This window comes from Monodelphis domestica, chromosome 2, assembly GCF_027887165.1.
Source record: "Monodelphis domestica isolate mMonDom1 chromosome 2, mMonDom1.pri, whole genome shotgun sequence".
Lineage (NCBI taxonomy): Eukaryota > Metazoa > Chordata > Mammalia > Didelphimorphia > Didelphidae > Monodelphis > Monodelphis domestica.
This window is the reverse complement of record NC_077228.1, coordinates 341260693-341282871: the sequence shown is the minus strand read 5'-3', so window position 1 is coordinate 341282871 and position 22179 is coordinate 341260693. Positions and strand designations below refer to the sequence as shown.

The window sequence follows — 22179 nt, the reverse complement described above, 5'->3', positions numbered from 1 at the left end:
TCACCCTGACAACTTTGTACCATGTCGTTTTCTATTTCCCCCAAAGCTCTTCTGGAATATTATGACTGGCATAATCACCTCTGACTTAATTTCTTTCTCCTGGGTCAGAAAAGGGTGGGTATCCAGTTTATTTTTACCCTGGACTTAAATCCCTAAGATTATCCTTATTTCAGTGTTGTTGTTCATTACTATATTGCTCAGATGATATTGTTGAAATAGAATTTATCTTATTTGGAATCTTATTTCAGGAAATTTAGTCCACATCATTCCATATTGATCCCCTTCCTTTTAGTTGTACTATCACCACCCTAGATTGTGCCTTCATAACTTCTTACATGGACATATGGTAGTAGTCTTTTAATTGGCTTCTATGCTTTCAGCCTCATCTTCTAGTCAGCCTCCCCATAGCTACCAAAGTGATTGTCCATAAGCTGTTTTTTGAATAAAAGACTTTTCAAACTATTGGCATCTTTCACTAACTATTCTAAATGCCTAGAATGAGAATGCTTCATTTTGGCCTCCTGACTTTTTTGAGTTTATTCAAATCTCAGCTAAAATCTTTTTATAAGAATCCTTTCTTTAGCTCCCTCAATTATAGTGCTTTCCTCTATTAATTATCTCATAATAGTGCCTGCACATAGTAGGTTCTTAGTAAATACTTATTTGTTATTATTGATACAACCATTTACTTAACAATAAAAATGAATTATACTATTTTGGATACTAATATAGTAAAGCAGATGCATTATACTATTCTTTTTCATTTTAATGATTTTGAGACACCCCGCCCCCCCACTTGACTTTGAGTGATTTTACTTGAATTGTCCTCAATTTCCCTTATGGAGCCATAATCTTTTTAAAATTATAACTCATTCTCTTAAAGTTTATTATTTCTTCTTTTCTTTGACTTTACCTGCTGTTAACTTGGAAAAAACACAGAACTATTATAGTCATAAAAATCACTCTTTAAGGAAAGGAGTTTAGCACTAAAATTTAGGCCTCCTCGCAGAACTGTACGCTACAAACCCACACAGAGTCCCAAGACCATGGTTGCTTTGGTCACTGACCCCTGGAGAGCCCACCGTGCTAGATTGACTACTCCAAGGAACAAAAGAATTTGGATTACCTATGTACCATTTGGGGGATTCAGGAGCAGGGAAATTACTAGACATTACCATAGCTACAAGGAAATGGGAGTGTTCGACCTATACTGACAGGATACTGTCAAGCTTAGGAAAGGAATCATAGCTAGGGTGTAAGGGAAGGAGCTATTTAAAATGGATACTAAAAGGATGGTCCCTGCCCAGGTATGGTCTTCTTGGGAAAGAGTTTATGATAATGGGGAAGACTACTTAAGACAAATAGAGTATTCAGCATTTGCTTAGCCCCACCTAACTGGGATTGTCAGTTACCTTAGGGTCCATTATTCAGTCTGAAACTGCTAGCCCGAGATTCCCTTCCAGGTGGATTCTTGGGGGAACAGGGAACAAGTGCAAGCTTTGGAGTCTCCAACTTATAAACTTGTCCTAAAATTTGGTGTTCATCAGATCTTACTAGGCTACAAGTTCGGGGGTTTCTAGATTCCATGTTGACACTGCTTTAGTCATGAAATGCAGATCAGTTGAGGGTCTTTGGTACTCTTGAAACTTAATTTCTTAGTTTCTAATTTATAAGATATTTTTCCTGCCTTTTTATAACATTAAGTCATTTCTATATAAGTGAGGCAACATTTTACATTTTTAATATTGTTTAAAGTCCTCATATTCTGACCATAGATCATTTTCTCCCCCAAACTCTCCATATTCCTCCCAAAGTTTATTCATACACAATATATATTAGCAGTATTTGTTAACCAAAGTTCTTTTTCTGCTTGCATTAGGAGTTGAAGTATTCTTCTCACAGCAATATCTTACATCCTTTGACAAGATGAATCTGTGCTTTTCCAAAAACTATATTTGTGTCTTTTAAATGATTAAACTGCTCCATTTATCATAAAGGAACATTGTCCCTTACATCTGGAATCCCCAGCTTCCTTGTTTCCATGCCTTTGAACCTTTTGTTTCCTGAAAAGTTCTGATTAAATGCTACCTTCACCGTGAAACCTTTCCTAACTCTACAGCTGTTATTTCCTCCCCCATATTTATTTTGTGTAAACTTTTTAATGTATATATGATCTCTGAGAGAATGAAAGCTCCTTGAGGTCTCGGGCTATTTCATTTTTGTCTTTGCATCTCCAGTGACTGACACATAGTTTGGTGCTTGCTAATTGATCTTGTAAAAAAAAAAAAGGCAAAATGCTTAATAACATATAAGTTGAATTTTCTACAGCCTCTGAAGAAAAATGCTACATAAGTATAAAATGTTATATATGTGGACTTTTTATAGTCAAAATTTTGTAAATTGCTTCTAAAGAAAAATATAAATAGTGATAAAAATCCTTAATAAATGTTCATTGCAGGTACATTTCCTGATGCTCAGCTTCCATCCAAGAGGATCATTGGGCCTAAAAACTATGAATTCTTAAAATCAAAAAGAGAAGAGTTTCAGGAATATCTTCAGGTAGATCATCATCATCTATCCAAGTATTAAAAATAAATAGAATAACTTTTTTATGTGTTACCAATTTGGTAATGAACAAAGATTAACAGTTAACCAAGAATTGTTCAATTTTTATTTTCAAAAAACTTCATGAACTTTGATATGTTAACAAATATCATCTTGTTTGTCTTCATATTCCCTTCTTGACTTTATATTAATCAGTCTTTTATGATATATGTATCATTATATTCATGATATGTCATATCATTATATTCTAAGTGTTTATTGCTATTTAGGGTTCAGATTTTTTTATGCTGCATCAGCTCATCTTTACTCTGACAATTGTAAGGGGAAAATTTGGATAACGTGAAAGTGATAGAGTAAGGATACAGAAATGTGCATGGAGTGAAAAGTGTCAAGAGAGTCAAGGAATGGAATTTTGGAGAGAGGGGTGAATGAGAAACTGACAGTTGGACTTTGGAACATGGGGAGAGCTGGGAGGGGGGAGAACTGAGAGAGTGAGCTGGAGGAAGGAACCTCAAATCTGGTTATAAAGACTCTTCTCAAGCACTGGGACCAAGATGGCTGCTCTCAGACTTTTAATAATGTTGTCTGACTGATTTCAAACACTAAAATGCTTATTTAATAAAATAAAAGATAGGGTAGGTGGGAGGGTTAGGAAATTCCTTAAAACTAGATATCTAACTGTTCCCATAACCCATTGGTTCCTCATGGATCCTCTTCAGTGTTCAACAGAGTTAAACCTACTCTTACTTCCTCGCTAACTAAAAAATCCCAGCCCTTTCTGTTCCTAGCTTCTTAACTCTATAGCCACTTCCAAACAGTCTTGATTTAAGAATAGAGTAAGTTGCTAAATCAAGAAAGGAGACCCTAATGACTGGGTCACTCAAGATATAGGCCAAGCCTATGGAGGCAGTCTCTCCAGCTCTTCACTCCAGTCAATGTGAATTTCTTCTTCAGGCAGATCAAACTTTTATATAGATGAGGCACTGCTAGAAATATCTTTCAGCCACGAAAGAAGGTAAAATCACTAAACAGGCTTCTTCACATGAACAAGGATAAGCTCAGGGGAGACCAAGAAAGTCCACGAGCTCCTTCCTCTGCTTTCTCAGTTCTCCTCTCTCCTGGTTCTCCCCATGTTCCAAACTCTAACTGTCAGCTTGTAAGGGGTAAATTTAGTTTTTTTTTTTAACTGAATATAAATTTAGTTGGTTGCCAGGGATTAATTCAAATCCCAATAAAAATACTCAAGTAAGTTTGGGAATTTTTTGGTGGTTTAATTAATATAAAGGGAAGCAATTAAGAAGAAGAAGAGAGAAAGAGGTATAAGAATTTTCCCGCCTAGCCTAAGCTAAGGGAAGTTCAGAGACTTCAGCCACGATGCCTCCTCCAAGTTTAAAACTAGCTTGGCTTCTAGCCACGAGGTCTACTCCGAGATGAGGAGCCTCCTAAGAGGATAGTGCTTTTGAAAATAAAGGAAAAAAGAATCAGTCTAAACTCACTCACCTAGCACGCAGATGCCCAGCACGCTGCCACCAGCCACATCTCCGCCATGAAAGAGAGAGGCAAGAGGAAGTGATGTGAATATATAGACTTTTTTTTACATCACTTCCTTCATCTCATATGTACCAATGATAGCTTAAGCTTGACTTAGGACAGCCCAGGGGGTCTGTCAGTTGTTTTCTGATTTGTCACTTGCTAGCACATCTGCCATAGGCCATCCTTCTCTTAATCCTTAAGTAGGAGTGTATACATTCCTGATTGCTAGACTAAGCAGGTTGGAGTAAATCTAAAATTCACAAGCTTCTCATCTAGCCCTGTCTCCAAAATTTGATTCCTTGATTCTCTGACAATTCTCATTCCATGCACACTTCTATATCCTTACTCTATCCCCTTCACATGTTATCCAAATTTCCCCCTTACACAGTCTTAACGTATTTCTTGTATTATTCTCATATTTCATTTCTTAAGTAGTTTGATAGTCCATTTTGTGTAGATGCCAAACTTTGGTCAGCCATTCCCTAGTCATTAGATACTTAAGCTGTTTTCAAAAGAAGATGGGGAGAAGTTTAGAGAACATCCTGATGAGACTTTTATGGGATTCTATAATGTTAGATGTGGTGAGGAACTTAGAAAAATCATCTAGTTGAAACCTCTTTTTTATTGGTAAAGAAATTGAGACCCAGAGAAATTAAATAACTTGCTTCAGGTGATATAGCTGGTTAATAGTAAAGCATGAAGAAGAGACTTGAGCTTTTTTTTTTTTAAGAACTATATTTATGAATGCAAAAGCTTAAAGTTTACAATCCCAAACAAAATCTTTCCTGGTGAAGATAAAGCATAATCTTATAAAGGAAAATGGATCTTTTATGTAATAGAGGACTTCCTAGTATTCCTGATTAAAAGACTGGAGATCAATAGATATTTCAAAATGCAAACACAGGCAAGAGAAGTATAGAAAACTAAATGCATTTGAAAAATTGAAAGAACATACATTGATGAAGTGTTTGTATTCTAATGAAGGATGTCTCCTCAGAACCTTAATGTCTAAAGGAGTAAATAAAGTGAGGGCATAGGAGTTTTATTCTTAAAATAGACATCTTTTGAAGGTAGTGATTTCATTATCTTCTGGTGGTCCACTATACTTTTAGAAAGTTCTAAATGTAAGAAAGTTTTCCCTTATGTTAAGCTAAAATCTTCCTCTCTGCAGTGTTATACACGTGGAACAAATCTAAAGTTTTTTTCACATGAGAACCTTTCATATACTTGAGGGCAGTTATATTCCTTCTTTCTCTGTCCTTCGGTCTAAACATCCCCAGGTCATTTACCTAATTCTCATGTAGTATGATTCCAGGCCCACTCATCATGTTGATTTGATTTCCTCTAGATATATTTTAGCTTGTCAATGTCTTTAAAATAGTTCACCATAAAGTATATGTTGAATGACCATTCTGTGTAAGTATCTGTGCTAGGTGCTGGGAGTTCATACAATAAAGTAAAATAATCTTTATCCTCAAGGAGTTATATTCTGCTAGGAGGAAAACAACATATTCACAGATAAATCAGTGCAGCATATTTATAAAAAAATATACAATGATAGTTGAGGGAGTTAGCAGGAATTGAGAAATATCTAAAGGAAATAGCATTTGAGCTAAGCCTTAAAGGGAATTAGGGATGTTGAGGAAGAGGTAAGGAAGACCATTCAGATGCTCATGGGGTGTGTGAATAGAGAGCTTCCACTGCCTTATTACTTTGTCTCCTATTCAGAGGAGGGGATACTCAGTAGTGTAGACATAGCAGAGATTTCACAAAGTATAAGAACTGAAAAACATCTGTATAATCATTATATTTAGTAATAGAGAAACTGATCATTATTGACTTTTTAGAGAACAGTTTGTTGAAATGATGAGGATGGAAGTCATTGCAAAGGAACAAGAAAGTGAAGGCAGTGGGTGTAGAAAACTTTTTCTAGGAGTTTGTAAGGTAGGAAAGAGAAAGACAGTAGCTTGAGGAGAAGATAGTAAAATAAGGGAAGGAGGTTGTTATTTCTAAGTTTGGTCATGTTTAAAGGTAGCATTGAAGGTGCCAGGTGAAAAGGAAACACTGAAAATTAGGAAGAGAAAAGGAAACTGAATCAAGAGCACAAAAGAAGGATTGACATTGGTAAAAAAGTAGAAAGAGGTAGCCTTTTTTTTTCAAGCTAATGCAAAGGAGGAGGAATATGAAGAGGTCTATTAGAAAAGTAGAATTCATGAGGAGAAGGAGATGTTAATCATGGTCTCATTTTTTTACAGTAAAGACTTTCTGCTGGGAGAGAGTTGGATATGACAAAAATGGTTGTAGTGTAATAATGTGGAACTGAATTGAGTACTCCAGATGTGATCTGACCACAGTGGAATATAAAAATATTATCCTCTTCTTCCTGATGGGAGAGATAGGCCCCTCTTAATATAGTCTAAGATTGTCGTATCTTAAGATTGCCTTCCCAGATTCATAAGTTAGTAAGTAGTACAGTAGAATAGGATCAGAACTTTCATTGTTGATATGGTCTTGGCTTTTCTAGGGCACTGAGGCACACTGCTACTTCTTAAATAGCCGGTGTCATTTTTTAAAAAGTATTTTTCTATGGCTTCCTGATATATACTCTCCCTCCTCTCTTCCCTTTCCTCTCCTGGAGATGACAAGCTGGGCTATATGGGTATTATCACTCAATACCTTTTTCCATATTATTTATTTTTGTAATAAATTAATCTTTTAAAACCAAAACCCCAAATCCTATACCCATATAAACAAGTGATAAGTCGTATGTTTTTCTTTTGTGTTTCTGCTCCCATAGTTCTTTCTCTGGATGTGGATAGCATTCTTTCTAATCTTTCTCTGGATTGTCCTGGATCATTGCATTGCTATCAGTAGCCAAGTTGATTACATATGATCATCCCACAGTGTTTCAGTCTCTGTGTACAATGTTCTGCTCATTTCATTCCGCATGATAGTATTCTATCACCATCATATACCACAATTTGTTCAGCTATTCCCCAAAGATAGATACCCCCTCATTTTCCACCACAAAGAGTGTGGCTATAAATATTTTTGTGCAAACTTATTAAGATTTCTTTGGGGTACAAACCTAGAAGTGGTATTGTTGGATCAAAGGGCATGTATTTTTTAAAAGCCCTTTGAGCACAATTCCAAATTGCCTTCTGGAATGGTTGGATCAATTCAGAACTCCACCAGCAATGCATTAGTGTCCCAATTTTGCCACATCCTCTCCAACATTTATTATTTTCCTTTACTATCATATTAGCCAGTCTTCTAGAAGTGAGGTGGTACATCAGAGTTGTTTTGATTTGCATTTCTCTAATCAGGAGATTTTTTAAAAATCAAGTTCGTCTAATTAATTAATTAAGAATCTTTTTCCTTGGTACATGATTCATGTTCTTTCCCTCCCTTCCTTCCATCCCCTCCTGTAGCCAACGAGCAATTCTACTGGGTTTTACATGTGTCATTGATCAATTATTATTATACCAAGTGTCATTAAGTTCTGAAACATGAGAATTCTTTGGCCATTTGTCAATTGGGGAATTAGCCTGTGTCATTCTGAAAATTTTCTATAGTTTTTAAGGACTCAGTCATAAATATTTGATTTGTTGTTGTAATAGCTAAACTTTCCTTTTTTTTTTTTTTGGTAATTGAAGAAACTTCTGCAACATCCAGAATTGAGTAATAGCCAACTTCTGGCAGATTTTCTCTCTCCAAATGGTGGTGAGACACAGTTTCTGGATAAAATACTACCGGATGTAAATCTTGGTAAGTCATTTAAAAATAACTTTGTACAGGATTAAAATAGATGATCCAATTGATAAGCAGTTATGGGTTTACGAAATACTTTCAGATTTCAGAAGAGACAATAATGATATTGTAGAAATAGTGTTGATCTTGAAGTTAGGAATCTTGGGTATATACATCTCCTCAGACACTTAGTAATTCTGATGGTGGCCAAGCCATATAACCGTAACCTTATCTTTCTCATCAATAAAATGGTAACATTAATACATTTACTATTTATCTTAAGGGGTTGTGAGGAAAGTACCTTGTAAAAACCTTCACAGCAAACTATGTCCATTTTAGTAGTTGTAATAATTTAATTATTGAACTTCCAACAAATACATTTAGATTCAGATTCTAGTTATCTGCAGAATTGCATAGTTATTATAGCCTGTTATTCTTATGCTTAAGAATTTCTATAAGTTGCCTCTGTTGCTTCTATAAGTTGTTTCTAGGTGCAGTTCTAAATGACAACTTAGGATTTCAAACTATGTGTCATTTGGGCTCTGATTATATCAATGTTCCATCTATATCAACCCTTAGATCTTTCTTTTAGTCTTATCACCTCATTGTTCTTAAATTTGAATGTATTGGAGTTGAAAAAGTAATGTTTTCAGAGCTTTTCACTTGTGGGCATATGTAGTTATTAATAAATATGTATGCCATATATGCCACTCTCTGGAATTTTCTTCTATCCGGTATAATAAAGACTGATCTTATCAACCTTTCTTTAGTGCCAAGACTAAAGTTCTTAGACTAATTTAATTGTCAAATTGTTTCATTCTTTATTGAATTTTAAGGAATTCTCATGTTTCAGAACTTAATGACACTTCTGTAGTTTATAGTAAGTGAAATTGCACTTTTTTATAAACATTTGTTTTTCTTGGCTTAGATTTATATTCTTAGTGGCATCTCATTACTTGGCTTCACTGCTATAAATAAATTTTATTTAAATAATTTTTTCATTGTCTATAAACACATAGATATAGAGTTATGAGATTCTTTTTCTAAAGAATCTTTTCTGTTTTGAATCAGTATTTTTATTTTGTTTGAATTTTCCATGAACAATTTAGAACTTTTAGAAAAAAATACTTGGATGAAAAAAAGCTTTAGTCTTGAGTTTAAAAACACTTACATAGTAATCATTCTGTGGAATGTGGGTTGCCCTGTTTTAATGAGCTCTTTTTAAAAGATGAAATGATAAGAAAGTTAGGATTAAAATTTCATTGTTTTTTGGAAAGTTGATTAAATTACCAGTGGCAAGCCCTAAATAAAATCTGAAAGTTTCAACTCATGCCAATGAATGTCTAGGGTGATGGCAAACCTATGGTATGGGTGCCAAAAATGGCATGCAGGGAGCTCTCTGGGGGCATGCAGCACCTTCCCTCCCTGTCCTCGAGTTCATTACTAGAAAGGCAAAGGGACTTGGGTGGAGCTGCTCCCGTCTGTAAAAATAATAATGATGAGTTACATAAAAATAGATGGGAAAACTATGCCAATACAGGTTCAAACTGTTCAGATGCTTTTGATAGATGTAATAAAAAGTATCTTCAGTGTTAAAATGAAGTGAAGCTCAAATGTGAACTTCCCTTCAGGGCTAGGCACAAGGACACGAAAGAGATTCTTATTATAAAAAATAACATATTTCTTGAAATATATAAAGATAACAAGGATTTCTAATTCTAAGGGATTCTAAATCCACCCAAATAAACTCCCTGATTCTGCAAGGAACTGCTTCTCCTGTGTTTCATAGGCTACACTAATCCTCCCAGATCTGACTAACCCAAATTTATACTATTCTAAATAAAACTACCACTATTATCCTTATAATTCTTAACTTTGCCTTCCAGTTATAAAATAAGAAAGGCTAGCTGGTTGAGTCTCAACAAGAATCATATTAGGACTCTTGAGTCTTAACAGACTCTGAGTCCAAATCAAAGACCAGATCTTTCTTTGGTCTTCTCAGATATAAACCAATTTATGAAGACAGAAATAGTCAATAGTGTTTCCCAAGTTGGAAAAAGAAAACACTAAGCTCCTTCAGGTCTTTCCCTCAGACAGAGAGAAAGGCAAAGATATTACCTCCTCCAGCCCTGAGAGAGAGTCTCTGAGTGTGTCTGACTGCCAACTGCCAGAGACCAACTGCCAACTGCCAACTGCCAGAGAGAGTAACTGACACAGAAAATGGTTATAACTGCCAACATTTGAAATTGACATGCTCTCTCAGCTCTGCTTCAAACTCTAATTCTTTCTCAAGCCAGCTATTCTAATTCTTATTGCTAAACTGATAAAACAATACTTATTTTCTAATATCATCCTTGTACCTCCCCATCTCCATTGCACCTGATGACTTTTTTCACAGCCCCCACCCCTCTACCCAGTAGCCCAATGAGAGTTCACAGTGGGTAAGGTGGGTGGCTCACAGGAAGCAGAGCTAGAGGAGAGCAGAGTACTCTGGCCACTCCCCTCCCCCTCTCAGCACTTGCTGAGGACATTCCTTACTTCACCCAGTCCTCTGTCCAGCAGCCCAATGGGAGCACTTCCTCCCTCCCCTGTGTGGGGTAAGAGGGGGCAGGGAAAACCCAGCATGTGGTGGGGAGCGGCACGGCACACATTCGGGGGGGGGGGGGGTTAAGCACGGCACTCTATCTCTTAAAGGTTCACCATCACTGGACTAGGGGAATAATTTTTCTTTATTAGAGATTTATGAAATTAAATTTTTAAACCTATTGTTTCAGGAAATAGTTTGGTGTTAGAATATTTGGAGGCCAGATTTAGATACTATTTAAATCATTCCAACTATAGCTTTTTAATTCAGATGTTCTCCTTTGGCCTTCCTACACAGCACCATGAAACCCAGAATTGTTAATTTCTGGTCATATTGAACTGTATATAAATTGAAGCAGATTGTCTTAATTGAAAGTTATGGTTGGAGCTATTTGAGTAGGCTTTAATGTCCTGTGTGTCCTAAGTCATATCATAAGTATAGTGTTGTAAAACTTCTAGCTCTCAGATGTGACATGAAATCTCACTGGTAAAAATTGTGCTAGCCGTCTCATTTTAAAATGTTTTTATTTTATTGTGAAATTTGAAAATGGAATTAGTAACCCTTTTCCATGTGTGGTTTAGTTTTTAAAAGGAGAGAAAGGCTTTAAGAATCTCCTTATATAGCACCTAGAAGTTTAAAATATAACCTCCATCAATCCTCAGCACTCTTCTTTTAAGCCTTCAAATCATGTCTCTACAGTTCCCGTGCTTTTTGTTCTGACTTCTTTAGGAAAAAAAGGGTCAAAAAAAAAAACTACTATAAGATTACCACTTATATTTTATTCATTTATTCACCAAACATTTATTGACTGTCTTCTAATTGCAAGTGACTTTCATATATTTCATATATATACATTTCATATACATTCATATACTTCATATAATATATGGTCATTTTCTCCGAGGATCTTACCAACTTAATGGAGTTAAGACATGAACATAATAACTACTGTATATGCTTGGTAGAGACAGTTCTAGAAAATTTTTTTATGGAAATTATAGTACTCAAGCTGATTCATAAATATGAATAGGGCTGCAGCAGGTAGAAATAGTTAGATGGGGAGAAGGGGAAGTGGAATAAGGAAAAAAAAACACATGGTATATAGTACAAAGAATTCTGGATTTAGATTCAGGAGACCTGAATTTATTAATTCCAGCTCCAAAACACCCTAGCTGTGTGATTATAGGTAAGTCATGTTTCTCTTGAGTCTCAGTTTCCTCATCAACAAAATGTGTCAATTATACTTTTACTTACCTTCCTGATGGCATTATAATAAAGAATGCATTTTGCAAAATTTCAAGAATTATGTGAATTATTATTAGTAGTTATATATACACATATATATTCTAAGACAGAGGAGTAGTAGAAGTAGTAAGGACTAGGGAGTGGGGGTTAAGTGACTAGGAAATAGCTGACATCTAATTTGAACCAAGGACCTCTCAACTCTAGACCTGGCTTTCAATCCACCAAGCCATCTACCTGCCGCATAGTAGTATCTTTTTGATGCACAAAAGAAAGCAAAATATTCTTATTTAACTTAAAAATTATACTAAAAGGACTGTTAAATGGCAATATATTGTAAGCACTATGGCTGATTGAAAACTATATTTAAAGGGATCTTTGATCTTAAGGATTATATTAACAGCTAGTGTTCACTGATTGTCTGGAAAAAAGGCATTTGCAGAAGAGTTGGTCCTCAAATCAGAGTATTGGGACTTAGGTGTTTTGGGATATGAAGAGAAATAAATGAGAAAAGGAGAAAAAAAATGGGATATTGGTTAATTAAGGACTGTAAATTGAGTGTAGAAGCAGGAGAAGACCTCTTTTAACATAAGGGATTTCTATAAAGTTAAATGTAAATGTTAAAAATGATTTGTGCATAGAAGGGAAAAGGTCATCTGCCAGAGGATGAGAGGATAGTGTATATATGTTGAGAAAGAAGGAATGGTGTTTAAAATTATGTAAATCCTTGCAAGAATGAAAAACATTAACTTGGCCATACCTTGAGTTCTTATTAAAAAAAGGCCAAATGCTTATTTCATAAAGTACTCAAGTAACTCAGTGCTTTTGGCACACAATTGGGAGGTAAAGGGTATATGTGTAGTGATCGTGTGAAAGTTAATGGCTTAGAAAAATTTTCAAGGTTTTTTTGCATTTTAGAAATGAAATTTAACTTACCTAGCATCTGAATTTGTCAGATAGGAGATCTGACCAGAAATTACTGCACCCATTAGTAAATAGATTAAATAATGATGATTATAATAGTTACAACAGCAGTAATAGCAACTAGCATATATGGTGGCTTCTATATGTCAGGCACTGTGCTAAATACTTTACAAATGTTTTTAGTTTCATAACAATGGGGGAGGTAGATGGCATTATTATAAAAATAAAGTAATTTTTCATTTGAGGAAACTGAGTAAACATCTATTAAGTATCTGAAGTTAAATTTGTACTCAGGTTTTCCTGACTCCAGCCTAGCATTCTAATCACTCTGCTACCCAACTGCCTCTGAAATAAAATAGTAGAATGAGTTGAATTTAAAGTTTGTAATGTTTCCTAGATTGCCTTCTGCTTAACGTATTGATTTATTAATTACTGTGGCTAAAGAAAAAAATTCCTACATCTTTAGAAATAATTTATTGCTTCACAGTGTAAATTTTCATTGAGAGTAAATGATAAGTGAAATTATCATTTCAAACTTTTTAGGTAATTAATAGTAATAAAGTACAGACTGTTACCAGGTAAGATTTAAGATGACATGTTAATGTTTTTAAATTTCAGGGAAAATTATAAAATCCGTTCCAGGAAAACTAATGAAAGAGGTAAGTGGCCATTATTTCTTAATATTTCATGTTATTACTAACAAAGTCATAGTTAATTACTTTGTTTCTGTCCCTTATTATTACATTTTATCAACCTCTGTGTCACTGCAGAAGGGCCAGCATTTGGAACCTTTTATTATGAATTTCATTAATTCTTGTGAATCTCCAAAGCCTAAGCCAAGTAGACCAGAACTAACAATTCTCAGCCCAACTTCTGAAAACAACAAAAAGGTACGTACGGTATGTTAAAAAAGATTGTTGATTGTCATCATTTTGGTTTTTGCCCAGTGTGAGTTGATGGTGTTATGATGTGCATAGGATAGGATTACCTCCCCCCCCCCACCCCCATTCTTAAAGATCCTTGTTTTTATTAAAAAATTGCATTATGGATTTTCTTTGTTTGGAAACAGACATATATCATAAGCCAAAATACCTTAATAATGAACTTGATGGTGCCATGATTGTTGCTTCCTTTAAATGAGGATCTGCTTGTCACAGTACAAGGGGTACAGAAAATATTTATAGCTCGTCAGTTATTGCTATAATACTACATATACATTTCCCAATAAGCACCAAGCTATGCAAAACTGCACAATAAAAATTATAGAGGAAAAAAAATTATAGAACTTATGGGGAAAATGAGATTGGTGCTTGAAAACTGTCAGAAAAAAGATTGGAACCTATTAAATGGTCAATAATTACATAAATACTAATTCTGGGGGCAGCTGGGTGGCTCAGTGGATTGAGAGCCAGGCGCAGAGATGGGAGGTGCTGGGTTTAAATGTGGCCTCAGACACTTCCCAGCTGTGTGACCTTGGGCAAATCACTTGACCCCCATTGCCTAGCCCTTACCACTCTTCTGCCTTGGAGCCAATACACAGTATTGACTTCAAGAAGGAAGGTAAGGGTTTTAAAAAAAATACTAATTCCGTGTTTAAAGCAAAAGAGAACTTGAAACTGAAAAACTTTACACAGATAACATAAATACATCTAGAATAGGAAGGTAAATAGTTAATACATGGGGAAAATTGTATCTGATTTTTCTGGTAAGAGTTTCATATGCAAAATATATAATTATATACATACATGACTAATATCCATTTGTAGTACATATATTTAGTTCTTATAAAAACTGCAAAATAGTTGCAATTACATGAAAAAATACTCCATAGCACTAATAAAAAAATGCAAATCAAAACCACCCTGAAGTTTTATCTTAAACCTTATAAATTGACAAAAATGAAAAAAATAAATAGCAGCAGTGAATGTTAACATTAATGGAGAGAACAATGTCACACCCCAAAATCAAAAGTAAATGTAACAGGGGGCAGCTGGGTAGCTCAGTGGACTGAGAGCCAGGCCTAGAGATGGGAGGTCCTGGGTTCAAATTTGGCCTCAGACCCTTCCTAATTGTGTGACTCTAGGCACGTCATTTAACCCCCATTGCCTCGTATAAAAATACATTTTGGTGAGTTATAAAATAAAATATTTAGATGGAAAAACTTTTCCAATATAGGTTCAAAACTGTTTAACCCACCAATCAGGTTCAAACTGTTTGGATACTTTTGATAGAGCTAATCAAAAGTATCCTCAGTGAAGCGCAAATGTGAAATTCCCTTCAGGGTCAGGCGTAAGGATGCTTAAGAGAGTCTTATTATAAAAATTAAAATGTTTATTGAAATATATAAAGATAAATAAAGGATTTCTAATTCTAAGGGATTCTAAATCCACCCAAATAAACTCCCAGGTTCCGCAAGGAACCACTTTACCTGTGTTTCACAGGCTACACTAATCCTCCGTAATCTGACTAACCCATATTTATACTATCTAAATAAAACTACTGCTATTATCCTTATAAATCTTAACTTTGCCTTCAAATTATAAAATAGCAAAGGCTACCTGGTTGAGTCTCAACAAGAATCAAGTTAGGACTCTTGAGTCTGTGAGTCTCAACCAAAGACCAGGTTTTTCTTTGGTCTTTTCAGATATAAACCAATTTATGAAGACATAAATAGTCAATAGTGTTTCCCAAGTGGGGAAAGGAAATCACTGAACCTCCTTCAGATCTTTCCCTCGGACAGAGAGAGAGGCAAAGATGTTACCTCCTCCAGCCCTGAGAGAGTCTTTCTCTGCCAATGGCCAGAGACCAACTCCCAACTGCCAGAGAGAGTAATTGACATAGGAAAAATGGTTATAACTGTTACATCTGAAATTAACATGCTCTCTCAGCTTTGCTTCAAACTCCAGTTCTTTCTCAAGCTAGCCACTTTACTTTTATCTCTAAATTAATAAAACAACACTTATTTTCTAATATCATCCTTACACTAGCCCTTACCACTCTTCTGCCTTAGAACTAATACACAGTATTGATTCCAAGACAGAAGGTAAGGGTTAAAAAAAAAAAGTAAATGTAACAATTAAGATCAGGTAAAACTCAAATGCAAGATATGAGAAGATTCCCCCAAAATATCCCTTTGTGGAGGTGGGGAAGGTCCACAAATGTTAGATTTTGATGTGCTTGGACCTTATCAGTGTATTGTTTCAGTTGTGCTGACTTTTTTTTTCTTTTCCTCAAAAATGCTATTTTTTTATATGGGATGTCTTTCTGATAGGGTAAGAGGAGGGATTGTTAGGAAAACTACAGTGATATAAGAAACAGAAAATATCAACAATAACATTTAAAGAAAGAAATACATAAATACTACAACAAATAGTGTTTGTGACCATGCGTTAACTGTTTTGCCCATGCCCTAGGCTGCATGAAAAAGTTGGGCAAGCAGTAGCTCCACCTAGAGGCCCTGGAGCAAGGGAGTGGGGATGATCAGATGTCTACTCAACTTTCATTTTTATTTCTCTTAAACTTCAGTCTCTTTAATCGCTAACACAAAATAGCTTTTGTCTTCCTCATGCTCATTTCTCCTTTCCCCTCCCCCAATCCTTCTTGTTTGCCAATTTTTGTTTTTCTCATGCTGCTATTTTCCCTACAGTCTTAGGCTTATAGACCTTTCAGTAAAGAAAATAACTTTTTGCCAATAACACAACATGACACAAATCTGAAACACCAATGCAAATTTTCATAAAACTTGTTCAATCTTCTGTAATACTCCAGTACCACAAAACATACACATCAGAACAATCTCCTCTTATAGATTGATTCCTACAAGGAAACGATTGTATAATCAATATTATGCAGGATTTCTTATCTAACAATTTATTGAAATTAACTCAGAAAAGACCAGTTATTATTCATTCATAAACACAGTTATTCTATGTTAAATAGACCTTATATGAAGAATTTATTCAAGATAATATTTTGTTTTAATTTTAGTTAAATTATCTTTCCCCCAGGAGTTTAAAAAATCATAATACATTAAAATATTGTATATGGTGTTATTATATTATCACCAACAATTGCTGACTAATTGCTACCAACATGAAGATAAGTAGAGGAACCCTGAGAACAGAGGCACCTTTTAGACCAAAGGCCCTTACAGTCATCATCCAGGGAGGTGGGTCTTGTGGAGAAGGGCTATCCATCCCCACCACTTGCTACCTGCTACCTCAGAATTTTGCAAAGGAGAGAAAATCTTTGCAGAAATGTTGTTAGGATGCCAAGAAAACTTTAGATTAAGACTTGATACATTTTTGTAAAGGATACTGTGAGTATTCAAGGGAGAACAGTAAAACATTTATATTTGGAGTAAAAAAGAAGTGATTTGTGACATCTCTTTTGATCTTATTTTGGCTAAGAATGGAGTCCAGAGGCAACTGGGAAGGGACAAAGAATCTTATGTCTTGTCTACTGCAAAATGTTTTGGCTGGAAATATACTAGTATGTACTATGTGGTATTAACATGAGTAGGTATTCTTTTGTGAAACATTTAAACTAAGTAGCATATTGCTTTTTAATTGCATCTAGTTGCAACAAAATGTATAAAATTACTATTCTCTGATACTGAAAATAAGTTGGTAAGAGGACTGCTAAATTGTTTAAAAATGAGTTTGAATCTGTTATTGAGTGGAAATTTTTTTATGGCTAATGTGAGAACACTGTTTTGTGAGTTTTTCCTCCTTACAGCTTCTGTACTTATTTTTATATACAGTTTTGAGGTGGGGAGTTAGGATGGAACTGGAATAATGATGTGATTTAGAAGTAAATGATGACATTTTTTTGGAAACCATTTAGTAGATGAAGCCAGCTTGTGTGGCTGGAATTGTGGGTCTGCAGTTATTTTGCATGATAGTTTATTTGAAAAACTGAATAATTAAACACACCACATAGTGTTTTTATTTATTTTTATTTTTAAATTTTTCTTTATTTTATTCCAATAACAAACCTACACATAAGTTTTCCAAAGTTACATGATTCAGTTGTCTCTCTTCCCTCTCCTGTAGCTGACAAGCAATTCCACTGGGTTTTACATGTATTATCACTCAAAACCTATTTCCATATTGTTCATTTTTTATAATAGAGTAATCCTTTAAAACCAAGACCCCAAATAAACAAGTGATAAATCACATGTTTTTTTTTCTACATTTCTACTCCCACAGTTCTTTCTCTACATGTCTATTACATTTGATCATCCTACAATGTTTCAGCTACTGGGTATAATGTTCTCCTGGTTCTATTTATTTCAGTCCACATCAGTTCATGTAGGTCCTTCCAGTTTTCATAGAAATCAATCATTTCTTATAACACAATAGCATTCCATCACCAACATATACCACAATTTGTTCAGCCATTTCCCAATATAGAGACATCCCCTCACTTTCCAATTTTTGCTACCACGAAAAGCTCAGCTATATATATTTTTGTAAAAATAGGCCCATCCCCATTTTAAAAAAAATCTCTTTGGGATACAGACCTCATAGTGGTATTACTAGATCAAAAGGCCTGCTTTCTTTTAAAAACCTTTGAGCATAGTTCCAAGTATACTTCCAGTATAGTTGGATCACCTCATAACTCCCCCAGCAATGCATTAGTGTCCCAATTTTGTCACATCCCCTCCAACATTTATCACTTTCCTTTACTGTCGTATTAGCCAATCTGCTAGTTATGAGGTAGTATCTCAGAGTTGTTTTGATTTGCATTTCTGTAATAAGGAGGGATTTAGAACATTTTTTCATATGATTACCGATAGCTTTGATTTCTTCCTCTGAGAACTGCCTATTCATATCCCTTGACCTTTTTTCAATTGGGGAATTGCTTGGCTTCTTATAAATTTGACTTAGTTTTTATATATTTGAAAAATGAGATCTTTATCAGAGAAATTTGTTATCAAATTCTTTCCCAGTTTGTTGCTTCCCTTCTATAATCTTGTTTTCATTAGTTTTGTTTGTATAAAGCCTTTTTAATTTAATCAAAATTATTCATTTTACATCTTATAATGTTCTCTATCTCTTGCTTGGTCTTAAATTCTTTCCTTCTCCATAGATCTGACTGGTAAACTATTCTATGTTCACCTAATTTACTTATAATATCACTCTTTATGTTTAAGTCATATGCCCATTTTGAACTTAATCTTGGGTGTGCCATCTTGATCTAAACAAAATTTTTGTCATACTCTTTTCTCATTTCCCAGAAGTTTTTGTCAAATAGTGAGTTCTTATCCCAAAAGCTGGGATCTTTGGGTTTATCATACACGTTCTTGCTGAGGTCATTTACCCCTAGTCTATTTCATTGATCCACCCTTCTGTCTCTTAGCCAGTACCAGATTGTTTTGATGACCACTGCTTTATAGTACAGTGTAAGATCTGGTACTGCTAGGCCTTCATCTATCACACTTTTTTCATTAGTTCCCTTGATATTCTTGATCTTGGTCTTCCAGGTGAATTTTGTTATTTTTTCTAGTTCTATAAAATAGTTTTTGGTAGCTTGATAGGTACGACATTCAATAAATAAATTAATTTAGGCAAGATTGTCATTTTTATTATGTTAGCTGGTCCTACCCATGAGCAATTAATGTTTTTCCAATTGTTTAGATCTAGTTTTATTTGTGTGGAAAGTGTTTTACAGATGTATTCACATTATTCCTGTGACTGTCTTGGCAGATAGATTCCCAAATATTTCATATTGTCTAGAGTGATTTTAAATGGAGTTTCTTTCTAACACTTGCTGCTGATTTTTGTTGGAAATATATAGAAATGCTGATGATTTATGTGGGTTTATCTTGACCCTGGAACTTTGCTAAAATTATTTCAACTAGCTTTTTAGTTGATTCTCTAGGATTCTTTAGGTAAACCATCATAGTGATAGTTTAGTTTCTTCACTGCCTACTTTGATCCCTTCAATTCCTTTTTCTTCTCTAATTGCTAAAGCTAGCATTTCTAGTACTATATTATAATAGTAATAATGGGCATCCCTGCTTCACTCCTGATCTTATTGGGAAGGCTTCTAATTTTTCCTCATTGCAGATGATACTTGTTGATGGTTTTAAATTAATACTACTTATTTTGAGGATGGGCCCATCTATTCCTATACTTTCTAGTGTTTTCAATAGGAATGGGTGTTGTATTTTGTCAAAGTCTTTTCTATTGAGATAATCATGTGATTTCTGTTAGTCAGATTATTGGTATGGTCAATTATGCTGATGGTTTTCCTAATATTAAACCAGCCTTGTATTCTTGGTATAAATCACACCTGGTTGTAGTGAATAATTCTTGTGATGTATTGCTGTGGTCTCCTTGCTAGTATTTTATTTAAGATTTTTGCATCAATGTTCATTGAGGAAATTGGTCTAATTTTGTTTCTATGTTTTTGGTCTTCCTGGCTTAGATATTAGTACCATATTTGTGTCACAAAAAGAATTTGGTAGGACTTGTTCTTTGCTTATTTTACCAAATAGTTTGTATGGTATTGGGATTAGCTGTTCTTTAAATGTTTGCTAGAATTCACTTGTGAATCTATCTGGCCCTGGGGATTTTTTCTTAGGGAGTTCCTTGATGACTTGTTCAATTTCTTTTTCTGATACGAGATTATTTAAGTAGTCTATTTCCTCTTTTGTTAATCTAGGTAATTTATATTTTAGTTCTTCCTTTCTAGAGAGAGCCACTCTGTAAAGCTCAGGCTGAATGAGTATAAAGGTCATCTACATCCAATTACCTTCCCTTTACAGAGAAGAAAATGGAGGCCAGGAAATGGAAAGAGACCTGCCCTAGATTTCACCATGTTCTGCCTGTTTGTATTCAGTAATTCTTTCTAAATGGAAAATCACTTGAGAATAGAAAAAGTAGAAAAGTATCTCATTCTTTTTCAGCCTAGGAATAAATAGGAAAAAAGTAAAGACTGGATTATCTGTATCATCCTATAGTTCAAAATTCCTCATGCTACTTTGACAAGAAGCTTGTGTCATTCTGCTTTTTAAGCATCATATGTGATGTAAATTTTAAAATGGCAAATCTTCCAATTTTAATGAAAATAATCATATTTGTTGCTGAACTCCCCAAAGCTGAGTTGAATAAAAATGTCTGTGTCTCTTGGTTCATGGGAAGTGCTCATCTTTGGAATTCATTTGCTGTAGTGAAGAACTCAGCTCTTAATGCAACCTCACAAGGGCCTGCATCAATTAGCTTCCAGTCTGTACTGGGCCATGATGGTGACCGACTGGCCCGCCTGTCTCAGCGCAGCCGCGGCCTGTTTGTGAGTGGCATTCCTCAAGTTGACTCCGTTCACCAAGAGGATGTGGTCTCCTCGGCGCAGCTCCCTACTCAGGTTGGCTGGCCCCCTGGCCAGGATGAAGGAGACAAAAATGCCCTCTCCATTTTCTCCACCTATGATGTTGAAGCCCAGGCCAGTGGAGCCCTTGTGCAATACAATCTTCTGGGGCTTTCTGGCATCCTCTTTGGGCCTCAGGGCCCCGGAGGAGGAGGGGGCCAGGGCAGTGGCTGAGCTCAAGGTACCCCCTTGGGGCTGCAGGGTCTCTTCACAGGCACTCAGCTATGGCCCTCTGAACAATTTCAGCCCAGATTCCCTCTTTATCTTTATCTTTATCCCTCTTCTTCCTCCTCCTCCTGGGGGGCATCTTCTTCCTCATCCACATACTCATCCTGGTAGTCTTCCTCCAACCCCTGCACCTCTTCCTTCTGGATCCATGTCATCACTGTCACAGTCACAGTCTTCCTCATCCTCATCCTCCATCCCCTCATCATTTTCCTCCTCCTTGTGGTAGCTGGCATCACTGACCTGGCATTCCACCTCCACCACCTCCTCCTTCTCCTTCTCCTCCGACCCTCCTCCTCCTCCTCCTCCTCCATGCCCTCCTCCTCCTCCTCCTCCTCCTCCTCCTCCTCCTCCTGTTCTACATCCACATCGTCCTGGTTCTCCCCCTCCTGCTGCTGCTCTTCTTCCTCTTCCTCCTCCTCCTCCTCCTCCTCCTGTTCTACATCCACATCGTCCTGGTTCTCCCCCTCCTGCTGCTGCTCTTCTTCCTCTTCCTCCTCACCGCCCCCCTCCTCCTCCTCCTGATCCATGAACTTCTCCTCATCCTCATAGTCTTCATCCTCCCAGTCCTCCTCCTCCTCCTCATCCCTGGGGGGGCTCCCGATCCTGGTTGTCCTCCTCCCTCCCTCCTCCTCCATGCCCTCCTCTTCCTCTTCTTCCTTCTTCTCCTCCTTCTCCTTCTCCTCCTCCTCCTCCTCCTCCTCCTCCTTGGGCAGCTCCTGTTCCTGGTCTTCCTCTTCCTCTTCCCCTCCTCCCCTCGCTTGGCCTCTTCATCCTTCTCCTCAGCCTTATTCTCCCTGCCTGACTGCCAAGCTCCGGCCACTGCCAAGAGGCTCCACTGGGGCCCTTCCCACAGCTATCTAGCGCGCCCCCCCCCCCCCCCCAACTCATGGCCCTGACCTGAGCTGCTTTGGTCTCGATTTTCACATAGTGTTTTTAAACTGAAGTAAATATTAAAAAAATAACTACTCTTCTAGAAGATC

At 36.1% G+C, this 22179-nt stretch overlaps 1 protein-coding gene across 4 annotated transcripts in view; it reads left to right on the top strand.

Moving 5' to 3' along the window:
- The window catches only part of SNX14 (sorting nexin 14), a 119433-nt gene that overhangs the window by 85581 nt on the left and 11673 nt on the right, over positions 1-22179 (top strand). For all 4 annotated transcript variants that reach the window (XM_056818566.1, XM_007484282.3, XM_001366604.5 and 1 more), the window contains 4 exons: positions 2459-2559; positions 7755-7866; positions 13217-13257; positions 13369-13488. In XM_056818566.1, the coding sequence (XP_056674544.1) occupies positions 2459-2559; positions 7755-7866; positions 13217-13257; positions 13369-13488 (374 nt within the window). The remainder of the gene's footprint in view (positions 1-2458; positions 2560-7754; positions 7867-13216; positions 13258-13368; positions 13489-22179) is intronic.